The 18,038-nt window shown below is 40.2% G+C and overlaps 1 protein-coding gene across 9 annotated transcripts in view; it reads left to right on the forward strand.

The window, feature by feature from the left end:
• The window catches only part of EHBP1 (EH domain binding protein 1), a 227,739-nt gene that overhangs the window by 14,533 nt on the left and 195,168 nt on the right, over window positions 1-18,038 (forward strand). For all 9 annotated transcript variants that reach the window (XM_075496799.1, XM_075496800.1, XM_075496801.1 and 6 more), the window contains exon 3: window positions 17,179-17,236. In XM_075496799.1, coding sequence (XP_075352914.1) covers window positions 17,179-17,236 — 58 coding nt within the window. The remainder of the gene's footprint in view (window positions 1-17,178; window positions 17,237-18,038) is intronic.

The following is an 18,038-nucleotide window of genomic DNA, read 5'->3' on the forward strand; positions in this document are numbered from 1 at the left end:
TCTTCACTGGATCTGTGTAAGGTGTCTTCCATATCAGTGTTGCATGCCAGTTTCTGGGTGGTTGATGTGAAAAGGGTAGGAATAATGCAGCATACACAAAAAGAGTACTTACATGCTCTTACCGTTTGGTCCATTTACACACAGTTACAGGAGGATAAGAACTTATTTACAATTTGGGCTTTTGAGCTGATTATTGTATCAAAGCATGATTTCTCTCTTTATTTGAAGCTGGGAAGCTGGTTCTGTACACGTGTGGCTGTGGGAGTTTAATTTTTCTTCTATCCCAAGGCAAGTGCCCAATCACAGCAAAGAAATCACACACAGTGTTCTCTCTCTCACTACCCAGATGTAGCCAGAAACTGCAGAGTAGGTTTTTTTGAGTACTGGAAGTAGAAGAGCTTGCAAGGCTATGTAGGTTTTCAGTTACTAAGAGCAGTAGTAAAAGTTATTTTTGTTCCTTACATAAATAATTCTGTGTCGGTCAGTTCAGCACCTTCATTTGTTCAGAGCAGACTTGATAAATTCTGTGCAGTTTTTTTTATGTAAGTGATTTGGATTTGGAGGGTGAAATAAAGTCCTTTTTGCTTCTCATTCTACTAGAGAGTGTAGTCTAGTGGTAGAAACAACAGAAGTCAGAAAATCCTGGTTCCACACTAGGCTTTCTTTCAACTTCCCTTGTAACTGTAGGCAAGTCGTCTTTTCTGTCACCCCTAATTTGTGTGCACAAATCATCTTCCATCAGCTTTCCTACAGTTTTACATCCACAATTACTTATAAGTAGGATTTATGTCTCCTGTTAAAGGCCAGAAGGTAGCAGCTCTCTGGTCGTACTGGTGTAAAACAACTAAAAAGACACTTTGTTGTGCAGAAATAAATATCAAGTGCTGACAATTTCTCTGCGCAAAAATTCTGCAGCTGCACAGCTCCATTATTAATCCAGTCTTACGAGACGGCCGTGTGATGGAGAAAAATGATCCCCATTTTATATCTCTGAAACTGAAATACATAGAAATTGTGGAGATGGTGCAAGAAACCCTCTCTGTACTGATAGGAATTGTATGAGTGCAGATTTATGGTAGCAAGACACTGTGTAAGTGAGGAGGAAACTGCTAGTTATATCTTACAAACTGGGGGAAAAAAAAGAAAAAGAGAGGGGGCATTTTTCTAACTAAAAGTCATGTTAATAATGAGGTAATTTGCAAATGTGTTTGGTCATATGGGGTCAGAGTGGAAACTTGCAGAACGTTGTATTGAGGTAGAGTAGAACTGGTGAGGCTGAGTACATGAGGAAAATGGGAAAGATAATTCTGGAGGGGAAGTGACTGCATGATCACTGATCTACAGTTACTGATGCAGGAGCTTAAGCAAGCTTTTTGTTGTGTGTGCGTGGGGTTGTTTGTTTTCTATTTATTTTCCTTTGAGTGATGTGTAATTAAGAGTATGCGTAATAGATAAATGCCAGATTGAGGGGAAGGAAGTAAATTTGTACTAGGCTCTAAGTACATCCTTTCTGGATTGACGTTTCTAAAATATTTTATCCAGTGGTGGTGGTATATTAGAAAATGACAATAACCATAAGGACCAAGCTCCTCTTCAGTAGTGGTGATGGATGCCTGAAGCATGTGATTGCACTTGAAAGGCTACATGTTGATTACTCCAGTGCGAAAAGTTCAGGGGACCTACACTGTTTGTGTCAGATTCACTTGCAAATGGTTGTGACAGTCTGCCTGACAGTTCAAACCAAAGTGCTTTAAAAGAGGTGTTTATGTAGAAACTATAGCACTAAATGAAGAAAGAGAACTTGTTAAGCTCTTCGAAGAATTTTGGGAATAAAGCTGGTAGGATGGAGCTCAGTTACAACTCCAACAAAGCCGTGGCTGCACAGCAGGTTATAGGCTTATTACTGTGATATAATCAGAGCTATTGGAATATTCTGCTTAAGCTTGTTGACTTTAATATATACATACACTGGCTGGATTAGAATTACTGATCCTTTTTTTTTCTCTCTATGTAAGTGCGGAGATTAGTGTGATTTCTTTTCTGCTTGGACTTTAGGTAGTAGCTTTTTCTTTCATATCATATCCACAAAATCAGTCCCAAAACCTAATGCCTGTGGAAGAGAGAATGTGAATGTTGGGGGGGAAAGTAACATTTTACTTCCTACCCTTAAAAAATGCCAAGAATTCTATGCAGAGCATTTGTTGCTATTATTTTACTTGTTTGTTGCTCCAGCATATCTGTCCTGTGACTTGCAGTGTAAGAAGAGATAGGGTAGCTCATGAGACATTTGAAATATTTATAAGGCTAAACTGCGAGAACTGCTCTGAGTTTGGTCAGAGACAAACTAAACTCTTGGCTCTGACTTTCCTGAGAGAAGCAAGCATCCATCACCTGTTTCAGAATTGCCAATCTGGTTTGTAGCTGATTCTTGAAGACCAGGATTGTACAGAAATCGAATGCTTCAAAGCTAGAAAACATAGGCACCTGTTCTATCTCTGATGCCATTATTTATGTGATCAAGCTGGCCGTGTGTTGTCTTTACCTTATGGATATTTTCTCTTTGATTGTTTGAATGGTTTTTCCGCTTTTGGGTGTTCCAGCTGTAAGGTGTCTGGGCACACATGATCCCTATCCATGTCTTAGGAGAGGTAAGAGGGGGAAGGGGAGAGTACAGCTGAGGAGAACGGGGAGCCTGCATCCGTCTCCAAATCCTGGGGACATTTGGCCATGGAGAGGTTCATTTATGTTAGGTAAAGTGGTGAGTGTCCGATGAGAGAGCTTGTCTACACTTTGGCTCTCCTGGCCCCAATTTCTGCTCTGCCACCTTCTGCCATCCTGTTGCTGAGGGCCGTGCTTCATTGTGGGATGGCAGAGGTCTGTCAGCCCCTTCGGAATAAGGGCTGCACACGTTGGTCTGCTTGCCCCAGGGAAAGTTGGTGGTGTGTGCCTGCACGTGCTGCTGGGGACAGGCCACATGTGTCATATGGGGCTTGGACACTATGGATTTACTGTGCGTCTTTACAGAAGGGTCTCACAGCTCAGAGGCTGGACATCGTGGAGGCAGAGTGTTTGTAGAACCTGTTGTGCTACCTGTGTGTGCGTGGAAGCACATCAGGTTCTGGCATACGCAGCTGCTGCGGGGAATCCTGCCCTGCCCCTTTTGGAGAACTTAAAGGTTTCTTTGCATTGTTCCAGCGATGTGAGGTGACATTACAAAAGCCAAATGTCTGCTTCTAGTTTACACTTTGACTTCATAATTTTCTGCATAACACTTGTTTTCATTGGCTTTGAAGTTTGAGGGTTTCAATGACCCAAAGCATCTTTGAACATTAACTGCATTGAAACCAATGAGTAAATTCACACCTCATTTGGTACTATATTGTTTGTCTGGCTGCAGAACAAACAAACCCAAACCCTGTATATGTTAAAACTGAGCACTAGCTTTTCAGCCAGAGCAGTGAGAAATAATGAAAGGGGTTAAAGGCTTTAGCCTGCTAGGTTGCCTGTCTGCCTTCATCCAAGTCAGGTCCAACTGAGAGCTGCAGTGCTGAGGACAGAAGTTGCACTTCCTCTGGCGGATGGCTTTGGGGAAGAAAAGTGGTTGAGAAGGTGTCGGTACTGCACGTGGTAACGTGTTAAACAGCGAGAGCTAGATAATGCCAGCGCTCATCGTTAAACAGCGAGAGCTAGATAATGCCAGCGCTCATCTGTCAAAGCCCAAGAGACAAGGTTAAATTAACAGATCAAGCTGAGATAAATGTTTTGTGTAAGGTCTTGTCTATGCTCAGAAACTGGAAAAGTTAAGGAGAGCTGACTTAGAGCATGAAGTGCATAAATAAAGCTGTGCTGAACTCTCCTGTGAATGCACTCATTCAGGAGAATTGCTCTTTGCTGCAATAGCCTGGTGATCTTAGTTTTCCTGAGCGTTCCTCTGCAGACTTCTGAAGTGCTCATACTGCTGGAGCGTGGGCATGCACACGCGTGTGCAGTGCTGGCCCTGCCAAGGCTGATATTCCATCTGAATGCTCCAGAAGTAATACATTAAAATTTTGCAGGCTTCAACTTTTGAGCCTTGTTTGTTTTAAAGATGAAAAGTGCATTTTATATCAAATACGCTGAAATATGTGGAAAATCTTATTTTGCAGAATCCAAGGAGTTTGTGTGCCCACGCACCTCTATTGTCCATGTTGATGACTCTGCACATAACTGGTTTTCTCTCTTAGTGCTCTGTGTGAACTCTGCGCAGCTAAAATTGATTCCCATTCCCTTGATGGGAGTGGGAGTTTACAGAGTGGATTTTATTCATTAGGCTTCTTTGACCCTAACTAGGCAAATGTGTTAAAACTCTGATTTGAAATTTAATAATTTACAGTAATTTATCTTCATTTACTGTAATACCCTTCTATAAAAGCTTGAAATTAAAATTTTTCTTCTTGTTTATCCTCATGTAGTGCCAGATCCTGCAGCACTTAATCTGGTAGGAGGTTTTTCTCTTTCACTGTAAGGACACCATTCTTCACTTGGCACAACTAGGTGTTGCAGTAAGTTTGAGAGGTGCTGTTTTTTACTTTGAGTGGATGGCTATCAGCACTTGCAAGATCAAGAGTGTATTTTGCTCCAGGAACCAACTTAGCCTTCCTTTTTATTCACCTTTCTGCTTCCAGGGAGAACTGCTTTTCACACCAGACGCATTTGTGTTTACAGATAAAAAATTTTTAAATTAGAGTAAAATTGAAATCTAGGGTGAGACAAAATTACTTAATCTTTTAAGCTGTGTGCTCTGTGGGATAGAGGGGCTCTGTCTGTTTATCCCTTTGCCTCATTTAATGGTACAAGACTGGAATCCAGCCTGCAAGACATCAAATCCACTTAAAAAATCTGGGCAGCATCCAGGAATCTCTTCTGTGGCTGCAGATGTTTCTTTACAACTGCCCCATGCTAAGATCCATCAGCTAACTAAAGTAGCCATCGGGCTAAAACACAATCAGGCATATAGGATGGGGAGGGTATGGTTTCTGTCTATTTTAAGTTGATGTAAAGTACTAACCACGATGGCACGGGAAGAAGGGAGAGGGCAGTGTGGTGGCCAGTGTAGTGTCCAGGTTTAGTCTCCAGTTACAAACTTGGTGTGTGATGGGTAGCAAAAGGCCTCAACTTAAGACTCTGAAACAGTTGGTACTGGCAGTATCTATACATCTTCGTTGGGAACGTATGCAAGGAAAGGGCAGTGTTCATTTTCAACAGTTTGTATCTCAAAAAATTCTGAGGATGCAAGTGACCTTTTGTACCTTGAGGAGTGTCCTCCTCTTGAATGTTAGTAACCAGCTGTAAGCTTTTCAAAGGAGTGTAGGCAGAGCTCAGTGTCCTGAAAAAGAATGAGAAGGAACACTACTCTGAGCTCCTTCTGTAAGGACGCTGAGCCAAAAGGCTGACCTAGCTCTGAGGGCTCTGTTTGTAGGAGTGTCTAATTTGAGTGAAAGCTAGATCAGGTTGTAACAGAAAAATATCATGTAGGAAGATTATTTAAAAAGAATAAAACCCACAAACAAACAAAAAAACCTGGCTGGCTGAAAGATGTAATTTCTTTGTGCATTTGCAGCATCAGCATGAATTCAACTATACTGTAGGTTCTGTTTGTTTGCTTTTTTTAATTGAAACCCATGCTTTAAAAGTCATATTAAATATGCTATTAGTTTCCAGCTTAGCTGATCTTGAAATAATTAGTTACAATCTAGTTCAGATTGCTGTTGGGCATCTTACAAACAGCAGTTACTAGCAAAATCTGTTTAGCTCCTTTGTTGGTAGTTTTAGAGGGTTTTTTGACCTTGAAATAAAAATGTTTCATCAATTGTATCTGCAAATTAGGAAGTTTGGTATTTTCAAAATACTGTGCAATTTTTAAAAGCTGTAAGTTGGGTTTTTTTTGGTTTTTTTTTTTTTTTTTTTTTTACATTTCAAAATAGAAATAGAGTTTTTTCAGTTAGGAAATCTTTTTGCTTTTTTGTTTCGTTTACCATATCCAGCCCCTAGTGTTGGCAGGAAGTTTTGCTTGGTCTCTTGAGTATCCATGAGTTAACATGCATTTTTTTCTTAGCCAGTACTTGCTGCTGGATATGAGCCAGGGGTGTGACTTCAAGGGCATTAATTAAAAGGCTTGGTCAGTTTAACTTCCTATAAGTGATACACATTTTTAAACTTTGGATGTATGATTTTAGGGGAGGAATTGGTGATATATAAATAGAAATAAAGTGTTGCTTTTGAGATTGACTTTTGTAATCAGAAGTGTTAACTTCTGTTTCAGGAGGCAGCTTGGAAGCGATGTAACAACTTAATTAAACAGATTGAGCAGGAAGAGGAGTTGTTGTTCTAATTTTGCAGTCTTTGGAACAGTTATTTAGGTGTAAATACTGATCAAATAATTTCACTTCTTATGGCCATACCTCCATCTTGAAGCAGCTCTCAAAAGGCCACCAACATGAAATGGGGTGTCTCGTGGGAAATGATAGTGGCAGTTTCTAATGGCCTATGCCAGTTCCTTGGAAACCATATGCAAAAATTTTGTAACTCTGGTAATTAATGTTTTTATTTCTTAACATGCAAGAAAATCATAGCTTTAATTTTGAAAACTATCCATGTATAGCTTACTGCTCCAAAATTTATCATGTTGGCTTCTTACTTTTTACACTCTGAAGGTCTTATTAAGCTTGGAGAGGATGAGGTCGGTAGAGGCTTTGGGGCTTTTTATTTTGCTTGGTGTGCAAGTGTGTGATTTTGGGACCTAAGTTTAAATGCAAGGTTCTCATGTTTCTCTGTGGTGTTTTGATGCTGTGGCTGCTTCAGAGATTTCCAGTAGCTGGTGCATTATTGCAGTTGGTAAAATCTTCTAGTTTTGTGCCTCTGAAGGGTGGTGTGTTACTTCCACCGGTGCCTCAGCTATTGAGAAGAGGAGGCGTGTTCCTCCTGGTAACTGGGCGCTTTGCTGAAAGCATGCAATTCATAATCCTGTGGTTGGTCATACGGCCAAGGTGGTGCCAGAATCAGAGCTGAGAAAGCAGTTCAAGATCTCATCTTTCAACACCCTCCTTCCCCGAAAGTGAGTTCATAGTTCTTGATACCATATCTGTCATGGCTGTGACTGAGAGCACCTGACAGTATTTGCAAAGTTTGGTCTTTGCAAAGACCAGAGATAGGGGAAAGGAGCTAGCACAGCATGTCACATTTTCACTTGCCCCCTCCCCCTTTTTTTTCTCTTTGTGGTATTAATTTAGAAAAGTGAAAGGAGGCTACTGACGGATCAGAAACCTTTAATTGGAGAGCTCATCGTGCATGGGCTAGGAGTGCCTGTGTGTCAGAATAAATGTGGATTAATTTAGGGCTTGGTAAAGTCATCGTTTAGAAAACTAAGAATGAGTTTGTATCATACTAGCCCTTCCACGCTGCTCCCTGTACGGACACAGCATACCATAGATCTGCCCCTTAGCTTACTCTGTACTTGGGTTGCACTACCCAGTGTTAGGCTACAATCTTCTTTGGAGTGTAGATCGAGAGTTTGCACTGTCTTTATAGCTTCAAGTATATATTCAAGCTTTTCAGACTTCTAGGTATTGAAGCGGCAGACTACTGCGTGTCTTAGCACTCATTTGCTCTTTGTAAGTATCAGCCTTTTTAATTAAAAACCAGTAGTTACTGCATAAGCATCTCAGTCCCATAATCCGAGGGGTAGGTGATATGAACTTTCTCTTTAGACAAACCTTACAAGCTGGTACCATTCTGCACTTGCTGCCCACTCAGAAACCTTTAGTATGTTCACAACTTCTGTGCACCTTCAAAGGATAGAAGTTGCTTTGTATAATCCAAAACATGGCCTTAAGAAACAAAAACAAACAAGAAAACCCTGTTGCTGTTGGCTTGGAAGGGAGCTTTGAAAGATGCATGGCGCCAGATTCTCCTACTCCTGCCCACGCTGAACTGTAATTCCTTCAGGATGAGTCCATGGATTGCAAGGAGAGGAGGAGGATGGAGGCATTAATGCACTGTCGCTTCTGAGGCTTGCTTTGTCCGAGTCCTAACGTGGACATTGGAATCCCTGTGAAACAGCGCATTGCAGCCTGTAGCTCATGAATCTAAACCTTCGTTCTTGTATTGGTGTGTGAATATGAAACTTGCCCAGGCAGTAAGAACAATGAAGATCATTGTCTTCTTTGATTGCTATGCAGAATCTCTCTTAAATCTGTTTTAGACAAATTAGAGGAAGAAGGTTCTATTGTGAATAGTTCAGTTTTCTCACACCGTGGTTTTGGTGAAAGATGCACACTTTTCTTCTGTTCTGCAGGAATTGCAGAAATTTTTTTTTCTCTACTGTTTCCAGATTGAAAAACAGAAGGGCCTTCTGTTCAAATGCTATTTGAAAAAAAAGTTATGCAAAATGGAATAGGATCTGTTTTGTAATGCAGTCTGATTAAAATTGACAACAGTGTGCTGAGAAGCCTCTTGCATATTTTTAGTACAGAAATATATTGTTTAATGTGGGCATTTGTTTTTGATGGGTTGAAGCTGTGTTTCAGGCAGCATTTGTCAATCTAAGAGTTTTATTTTAGTTCTGCCTTTTGCACTTTTTAATGTGAGAATGCATCTAACACACTTGTAGTGCTTCAAAATAAGAAGGGATAACACACAATAGTTTAAGGTATCCTCGGTAATGTACATACATTGTTGTATGGAGATACTATCTTTGGTCTATAGATGGATGTATCGGTAGGTCATGGAGCACGACTAAAATCAAAGGGAGGGTTGATGCTGCTCAGTGTCTGTTTTAAAATTTTCCGGAGGCTGTATAGTCAGTGAGGACAGGAGCTGGAATTTGCATTCAAAATTCCTGGTTTACTTGCTCAAGTTCGCTAAAACTGTGTTTCCCTGCTTCTTGTTCCTAATCTGTTTTATTGTTTTACACCACAGTGAACATGGACATCCATGAAGAGAGGGGCAGATAACGCTGATCATTTGTGTCTGCTTAAGGAAGTACAGGATGTGGAGGCTGGGTGCACGGACGTCTGCATTCAGCACTTGGGTTTCATAGCAGATAGATGGTCTAGCACTTCACCTTCTTAAACCAGCTTTCAAATGCAGTGTTACACATGACGTGAAAATGAGTTTGATTTCTAACTGGTTTATGTTTATTCACTTGGCAGTTGTCAGGCCCCAGCTCTGCAGGGAAGAGGATCAGAATAGTGAGTTCACCGTGGGTCAGGACCAGGCAGACTGTGTAAGCAGGTTTGCATAGTGCCTGCTCTTGCCACGCAGTGCTCAGGAGGAGCGACCTACCAACTCTAAATGGAAAGCTTTTTTTTAAAAAACATTGCTTCATTATTGTTAAAATGTAGAAGGCTAAATATTCTGAAAAAAAGAACATAAAAAGGAAAATCAGGCATCTGAGAAAGATATGACTCATGGTAGCCTCCTATGAACTTTCCACTATAAAACAACATGCTCTGCTCTTTCCATTTAAGGTTTGTCTGAATAGCTCTGTTAGCCTGTGCTCCTCCCTGCCAGTTAGCCTGAGCCCCTGCTAGCCACACATGAAAACCTGACCTGTGTTTAGTGGGGTTTTAATGCTCTGAACTTACTTGACTGGGTGGGTTGGTTTTACAAGCAAGCTTTTTGGTGGCCTCAAGCAGCTCTTGTTTACTGTAGGCATTGTTTCTTATGGAGTATTGGGAGGCATTTCTAAGCTCTGGTGTAGTGGGTAGGATGTGTAGTGTAAACGTGTGGACTACATTGCTGGAGTAAATGTCTGCCTAAGGGGGGTGTCAATGATTGTAGGAGAGTGAGATAAGAGATCCACTTGGTCCTTCTGGTGCAGTACTCTTAACCCCTCCTTGGGACAAGCAAGGCTGAATTGGATCAGGCAAAGAAAGCTTCTACATGGAGGGCAGCTGGATGTGACATAAAATTCAGGGACTAGTCAAGGCATCCTCCTGTTACTGCCAGAAGGACATTAAAGAACTTTAATAACTTCTGAAGACTAGGGTCAGTTTGTGTATTCTGCAATATAAAATTCTGTTGCAAAAAGCTTTAAGAAAAGATTTTGCTATAATGTCCTGTCGAGTTTGTTTTGCTCAAGATTCTTTGCTGCTATAACTCCTTGAAAAATTAAGCTGAATCTGGCCTTGTCACTTGTTCTGAATAATGGATGAACTTGGGCTTTGTTTAATCCAGCTCATTCTGCAAACTTCGTTTGTGTTTGGTTTAAGAAAACCAAGTCATCAGCAGTACATACTACACATTCCATGCTCAGCCTCGCAAATACATGCTGTGCAGATTCAGTAGGTCTGAAGTGACTGCACTTGTAAAATAGTCATAGTGTCGTTTTGTCCCTTTTATTTTGTTAAACCAAGCAAAGCCAGCCGAGAGCTTCTTTTGAAAAGCAAAGCATAATCTTGAGACATAAGTCTTGTAGAAGCCAGTCCATTTAGCTGCAGATCTATTAAAAAAGCCTAAAATTCAGTTCACAAGGAAAATCCTGGTCTTTTGACAGCTTGTGTAGTCTTGAAAAAATATGTAGAGACCTGTGGTGGGAAGAAATGAAGGAGTGATTTTCTGTGTTAAGTGTAGAAAGTGAAGATGAAGAAGTGGAAGTATCTCAGCTATGGTGTCCTCTTGGTGTCCCTGTTTTAATGATTCCTCTTTTGAAATTTCCCAGCCTTGCTAAGACTACTGGATGGCTGCAGTGAGGGAAGAACAAGCTTTGTCTTATTTTAGGGGCTTGATGCATATTCCCCAATGAGTTAGGCTGGGAGACTGCTGTTTTGATTCAGATAGCCTGACATGGTAACGCTGTGAGATGGTTCAGAAGTCTGTTCACAGGCCTTACGCAGGAGTCTGCAGTGAAGTGGGAGCAGACAGGCTAGGCCAGGTGAACACGTCAGCCATCCTGCCTTAATTTGCTGGTGGATGTGTCTTGGCATCTTGTACAACTATGTTGAACAATGTTTGGGTACAAAGTGTTTTGAATACCCTTATCTTCCACCATGAAAATTAAGGGGAGACGGGGAAGAAAACTTCAAACCCCTTCCTGAAATGCAAAGCTTCATCTTGTAATATACTTCATCTTATAATTAGCTCAGATAGGTTTTATCTGCACAGTGTTTTATTTTCTTCTTGATGTTTCTGGCTTTTGCAATCAGTGCTGTACCTTCACTCAGCCAGAGGACTCATTTGGCAAATGCATCAGCACATGACATCATTCCTACCAGCATCTCTAGGCCTGTTTAAAGCATCGGTGGTGACTTGACTGCACTTCCTGGAGTTGTAGGCAGCTGTGGAATTTCATTCATTGTGACCAACAGGAAATTCTGAAGGAAAAAAACTTAGCACAAGGCTCACGAAAGGCCATTGCTTGATTAGTTCCTTGGCTAATGGTAATACACAGCATAGTGTAGGTCCCAGTGCAGAAGTTTGCACTGCGAAGAGAGCTTTTCAAAGTAATTATCTGTACAATGAGGAAAAGTAATGTTCATCCCAAATTAATGGTGGTGTAGAACCCATCACATTTATTCTTGAGACCAGTAGAGAGCCTTGATAGCATTCTAGCAGTTGTGTAGAAAGCTCTGTGCTGGTGGGGAGGGAGTATTGGTTCCTAATGAAAACCTTGCACTGCATGTCATGCTGGTATGCACAATCCAGAGGGGACAAAAGGTTATTTAAAAAAAAAAAAAAAAAAAAAAGAATTCTTATCAGAAGTACTTTGACATTAGTCCTGAAGTAATTATTTTTATCCTTCAATAGGTGCATCTGCATGCTATTGTGCTAACATTGCTGCTTCTCTTGTTAATTATACTCTTTTAAGCTTGCTTAACAAGAGTAATCTAGCAGCCTGTAGTAATTAATGCAGTTCAAATCAAACACAGGAAGAATAAAACAAGCTCAACTAAAAAAAAGGAGGGGTGGGGGGCAAAAATAAAAAAAAAGGCAAACCCCAACACTTAGGCAGTTAGATGCCAAAACCAACATGCAGGCTGTAGTGGTCTGTGTCCATAGAAGAAAGGTACCTTGTGCATTACAGGCATTTAAAGATTATTGAACGATATTAAATGTAAAGATACCTTGTTACAAACAAATACTGTTACCTATTTTCTCTTCTTTCACCAAAGCGTTGTTGGTAATTGGTCGTGCCATTGGCTTCAGTGGCCATAATTAAAGTTAAGTGCATTTGCAATTCTTTACAACTACAGATTCTAAACATAAGTCTCTTATAGTTTTCTGTTATCAAGTGGTAAATTTGGTGGAGAAATAGGTCCTGGTTAATGCTATCTGCTTCTGCTAAAAGGTTTACAAAACAAGAGCTAACAGGAGACTGATATCTTTTATGTCCTTCTTTCACAAATGGTATTTGGAGAGTTCTGTAATCAAAATATTGTGCCAAATATTTCCTGGAATGATCAAACCAAACCCCAGAAGACCTTGAATCTTGCACAACCTCCTTTTCTATCAGAGAAATTTGCGGCATGTAAGGTGATGATCAGATGACATAGTTTTTTCCAGTCTGTGGAATGCTTTTATTACTTTATTTAAAAACTGTGGATATGGCAGAGTCTTGTTCCAGTATTTTTTTTTTTTTTTAAATGAGTTGTTTCAATGGGAGAATTGAAGATACCGGAATCATGACTTCCATCTGACAGGAAAAGCAGGCATGGTTTTGAATTATAGATGTTTTATTAATCTGTATTTTAAATCTCATTTTAGTTACTTAGTATGCAGGGCAGCGATGAAGCTCTTTGAGCCACAGACTTTGAAATCATAATATTCCCTGCTTCTTTGCTGAGTAAGTTTCACTTGTAAATAATAAAATAAGTTTACTACTATAAATTGCCTTTCTTCAGGAATAGCTTCTTGTGAACCACACAAAAATGAGTAAATAGCAAATACAAGTTTATGGTAGGCTTTATAAAATATGATCTTTTGGATCCAAGCTGGATCCTTCAGGACCTGCCGCTGGGTCCCTGCCTTTCACAGTGGCAGTGTCTGATGCCCCAGCGCTGCTGGCTTCCTCCGACTCCCCCTCCCAGGGGGCTGCTGCTACTTTGGTGACGCTGTGTCCTAGCATGGGGTGAAATGCACCACCAAGGCAATCATGTTAGATTCCAGTACAGTATTAAATACTCCCACTGAAAGGTTGGTGGTGTTAAATTGTATAGAGTGAAGCAATTACTACTAAGCTAAAACCCAGTTCTTTCCCCAACCCCATCATCTTAGGGTTAGTGATGTGTTATTCCTTACCTTAAACATAGTGGCTTTGCTGGAGCTGAATAAGTGACTGTCTAAAAGCTGGTGGGTTTAAAAGAATGAGGAATATTGTTTGTGCAGCAACAGGAAATTAATTTTTTCAATTTTTTTATAGCTGACCATTAGTATTTGTTCAGCTTGCACCATTGAGGATTTTGTATTTGGAATGATCTCTGAGTTTACAAAGTAAACTTATAAAGGATACAAAAACTTGTCTTCAGCCTGATTCTTCAGAAGGGATTTTATGTGCTTTTATTGTTGGTTAATGAGCAGCCCAGGTTTATGATGTTGAAGGAAGGGAGAAATCTGAAGTAGGAAATATTACTTAAATGCTTTAAATGAGCAAACTGCATTATGTGGTTTTGGCCATTTCCTAGCACTGAGACATCACTAATAACCTTGAATGCAAATTTGCCGATTAAAATATGAGTTGGGCTTTTTCTTCTAGAAGTATATTGGAATAAAAGAGCAATGAACAGATTGTAGAAGAGAAGGTTGCTCTTGACTTCATTTGTAAAACAGTTCTATGGAGATATTTTTAAATTGTTGGATTTGTGACTTTCTTGAAGAAAATCCCGTAGAAAAACTGCTGTTCTTTGTGTTTTGTTTCAGTTAAGCATGCGGTATACTCAGTGAGGAAACTCATCCTTTGGAATATTTTTTTTTCTCTTCCCTTCTCTCCCTATTCCATTTTGCTAAATTTTTTGTCTCCATATTGCGATGACCTTCCTTATTTTGTTTTGGCAAAGTACCTCTGGATGTGGATTTCTCTGGTGCTTGAAGCTGAAGGAACAAAGTATACTCAGTACTTAACAAAATAAATGTACTGGTGAAAGGGCCTAGGGGAGCAAGTACTGGTTATGCTCTTCCATCAGTGTGGCTTGGTCTTCTCAGTCTGAATTGAGACTCTAGTTGGCTTTTTCATGTTAGTGTATTTCTTTATATTCCTGGCAGAGGGAGTTCTTCAAAATTGGGAAATAAATCCAGGCTTGGTGATAACTGTGTATGTGATGCAGACGCAGCTCCCGCTGGAGAACTGCATTGAAGCACCAGCTGTCTCTGACAACCTGTGTAAAGCCAAGCAAGCAATGGCACACTTTAAAATGAAATGAAAGAATTAGAATTAAATGTAAGGTCAGTTGCCAACCTGGGACATGCTCATAACAGTATCACAGGAGATGACTGTCATGTCTTACTGCCCATCTCTGGTGTGGTCGTGGTTTGGTTTTTTGGTTTTTTTTTTTTTTTTTAATTCTGTCCAGACTTGGAAGGATTTTTGCATCGAGGCTTGTCAACCCTTGACAATTGTTTTATGCTACTTAGTTTTTCAGAATGACTGTGTTGTGTCTACATATAGCCTCTTCTTTACTCTTCTCTTTTTTTGAGGCATCTGGCATAGCCACGGGTCTCTTCTGGAGCACCCTGTAATGAAAAAGTATCTGTGTTGCAGGAATGCAGGTGTGGATTCATTCCTACTTTGAATCGACTCACTTTGGTGCTGACACTGACAATTCTCCCATTTCCTCACTTTGCTTTGCTGTCTTCCTTCTCTTGGCCTGTTTGTTTGCACACGGGTATAACTGTTCTTGGGCCATCTCCACTGGGGCTTGGCCTCCTAGTTTAGATGTTGGCACCATGTGGAGCTGGGTGTGCTGCTTCACGTTTCCAGCTCATGGCATGTTTCCCCCCTGGTGAGATGATCCAGTGCAGTTGTAAGAAAAAAACACTTGTGATGCCAAGGTAAATGATACAAGATCAAAACAGATCTAGAGGGACAAAGTAGCATCACCGTTACCCGAGGGTTGGCTTCAGTGTAGCCACTGGTACTGCAGAAATGCATTTTTTTTTTTTTCTTTTTTCTTCCCTAACCCTCTCACCCCTCCAATTTTGGCATTTTTTTGTGCTCAGAAGCAAGCTCAGGATTGAACGAGTCAAGGTTAAATTAAATTTGGTCCACAAGCTAATTTCTGAAATGAGAATAAATCAGCTTTAAAATGCAAAGTGAAATAACTCCAGAAAAAATTGTTTATTGTAGGCATGGGTTTGGATTGTTTTGCTTCAATGAAATTGCTTGGGGGTGGGTTTTTTTTTCCCTGGTGGCACAAACACAGCTCCCATCAAAGTGAATGGGGGTGTGTGCCAACAGATGAGAAGCACCCAACACCAAACGAGCAAAGAGCTTTCGAAGTACAACAGGATGACCTCATTACCAAGCAAGATTCTGCAGGAGAAGCCGCAAGCAGAACCAGCCTATGGTTTAGGTCACCTAAACAAGCCATAAGAGTGCATTTAGACAGTTTAAAATGCAGTAGATTATTTCACTTCCAATTTATCCCAGCCTGGAAATTAAGGCATATATTAAAGGAGTGAGGTACAATACAGAATGGCAAACAAAAGCCGGTGTCCTCACTTCCTTCATAGGATCTGCCTTTAACTCTGTTTTTCAGGGGAACTTTAGTTCTGGTGGGGTTTAAATGTGAATCGTAGGTGATGTAGTAGTTTTACTGCAGCCTGCAGAAATGACGGAACAGCTTCATGGGGAGGTATATAATATGGTAGCCAGCACTTCAGTGCTTAGAAAGAACTCTCAGACTATTAAACCAGTTGGGTTTTCATTTGAAAAGTTAGTTATGAAGTAGATACAGTCTCCCTGTGATGAAATACTAGGATAGCAGTGTGAACACTCCTTTTTATTATTCAGAATACTCATGTGGATTATTTGGGGTGCATCTTTTAAAGAATACTTTGAGCACATTGTAGCTTGACTTTTGCTCAGTAACATCCATTTTTTTTCCCCCCATGATTTTTTTTTTAACATGAAACAGGTTTTGCTATTGGCTTTAGAAATGCAAGGATTCTTACACTAGTGTCTCAAAACTCAGAGTAGCAATTTTTTTTCCAGGCAGAGTCACAGCTTTAGTACTTTTAAGTGGAGATGTGAACTCCATTGAAAATCGTTTCAGGTGGATTTGCAATCAGGCTTGCTGATGGGAGTTGGGTCATCACCCAGGAAACAAAGCTGGAATGGACGGTCGGGAGTCTCCGGAAGAGGGGTCATGCATCTGGAAGTGGGACCAGAATTGTGGTCATAGAATGGGAAGTGTATCATGCCCCCCCCCCCCCCCCCCCCGAAAAAGCCTGGAGGTTAGGTCAATACCAGAAATCATTCAGACATAACTGTAAAACTAATAAGGTAGAAGTAATAGGGCTGTAACTATTAACCGAGAAATAAACGTTAAGGAATTTAAAGAGAAAATAATTCATACTGGACATGTCCTTTATTGAGGTTTCCATCCACATTCACTAGAAATACCAAATAAACAATTGTTTGGAGAGCCGTACTGAATTTCGGCATGCTTGTCCTTCTGAGTTGAGGAATCGCTGATTTATCTGTCTGGTCATCCAAGGAGATTTTGAGGAGTAATATAGGACTTGATTCTCTTGTTGTTTGAGGTATTCAAATAGGAAAAAAAAAAATCTTTCAGGGGTGAGAAACTGAAATTGCCTGTTTTCTTTGCTACTTAGCAGTACCTTTTCAATATGTCTGCTTTGAAATTCAAACTAGCGTTTGCATTGATGTTTATTTTGGGTAGGGGATTGTTTCCAAGGTGTCTTTAAAGAGGCTGGATCCTGTTCTCTGGGGAGGTGCCCACAGGCAAGGAGAGCAGGAGGAGAAGGATGACACTAGTGTGCAGATTGAAGGACAGCCTTTTTCTAAAAATACAGCATTATTTTTCCTTTTAAATGACTGATGCTAAGAGTGGTTTTTAGATGAGCTATTTTTAAGAGGTAATGTATCCACTAAGGTCGTCATTATGTATTGCAAGAGTTTTAATATAAACTGTTTACATATTGATCTTGTTGTAAATTAAGCTGTTTCTTCCTTATCTTCAACAGGCAGCCAGATAAACTAGTGGTGGTTTGGACAAGAAGAAGCCGAAGAAAATCCTCTAAGGTGAGTTGATGGCTTAATAAGTCCCAACTTCAGTGACAAGAAGGGTCAGCTGTTTGAGGGACTGGTCTCTTGAGTGTAGGGAGCAGTTGTAATTGTTTTTCTTTTCTTTTTAACTCAATTTAGCCATGAAGTTCAGAATAAGCTGCTGTTGATGTCAATGCTAATTTATGGAAATACTTAACTCTGATTTCAGCTTCGGTTATTTGTTTAGCAGAACTGTATCATCATAAGTGTAATTTTGGTTATTAATTGCTACACCTAATTAGAAAGGAGAATCTGTTTCACTACTAGAATTGTGTTAAACATAATCATAAAAAAAAGTAATAAAGAATTTGACATCACTGCAATAGGGAGATAAAGTCTGAATAAGAGGCTGTTTCCCAACTAGAAAATACTATAAATCAAAAAGGAAAAACACAGGATCTTTCAGCCAGTAGTGTATACTTGAATTAAATTTTAACATTTTACTTCCACAAACACTGTGAGGAAGCATGTGAATTTGTGTTTTATGGCTAATGACTTGGTAGCCTGAGGAAAGGGAAGCTCCAAATGAAGTTTGTCCAGTCTTTGGGCATTCATAAAGTTTGTCTTGCATGCAGTTGGGTTTTTTGATGTGTAAAAGTTTTTGAAAGCAGAGTAGCCTTTTCTTCTGTGAGCTTCACCTTACTTTTCTTCCTGCAGTAAGAAATCTGAAAGCCTTATGAGATTACTGTCTCTTTGTTAAATGGTCCTCAGTTTGTCTAGACTGCTGAATTTTACTGCTCTGACAGTACATGCAGTTTAGCCTCTCTGGAGCCTCCTT

Source organism: Mycteria americana, chromosome 3, assembly GCF_035582795.1.
Source record: "Mycteria americana isolate JAX WOST 10 ecotype Jacksonville Zoo and Gardens chromosome 3, USCA_MyAme_1.0, whole genome shotgun sequence".
NCBI classification, from domain to species: Eukaryota; Metazoa; Chordata; class Aves; order Ciconiiformes; family Ciconiidae; genus Mycteria; species Mycteria americana.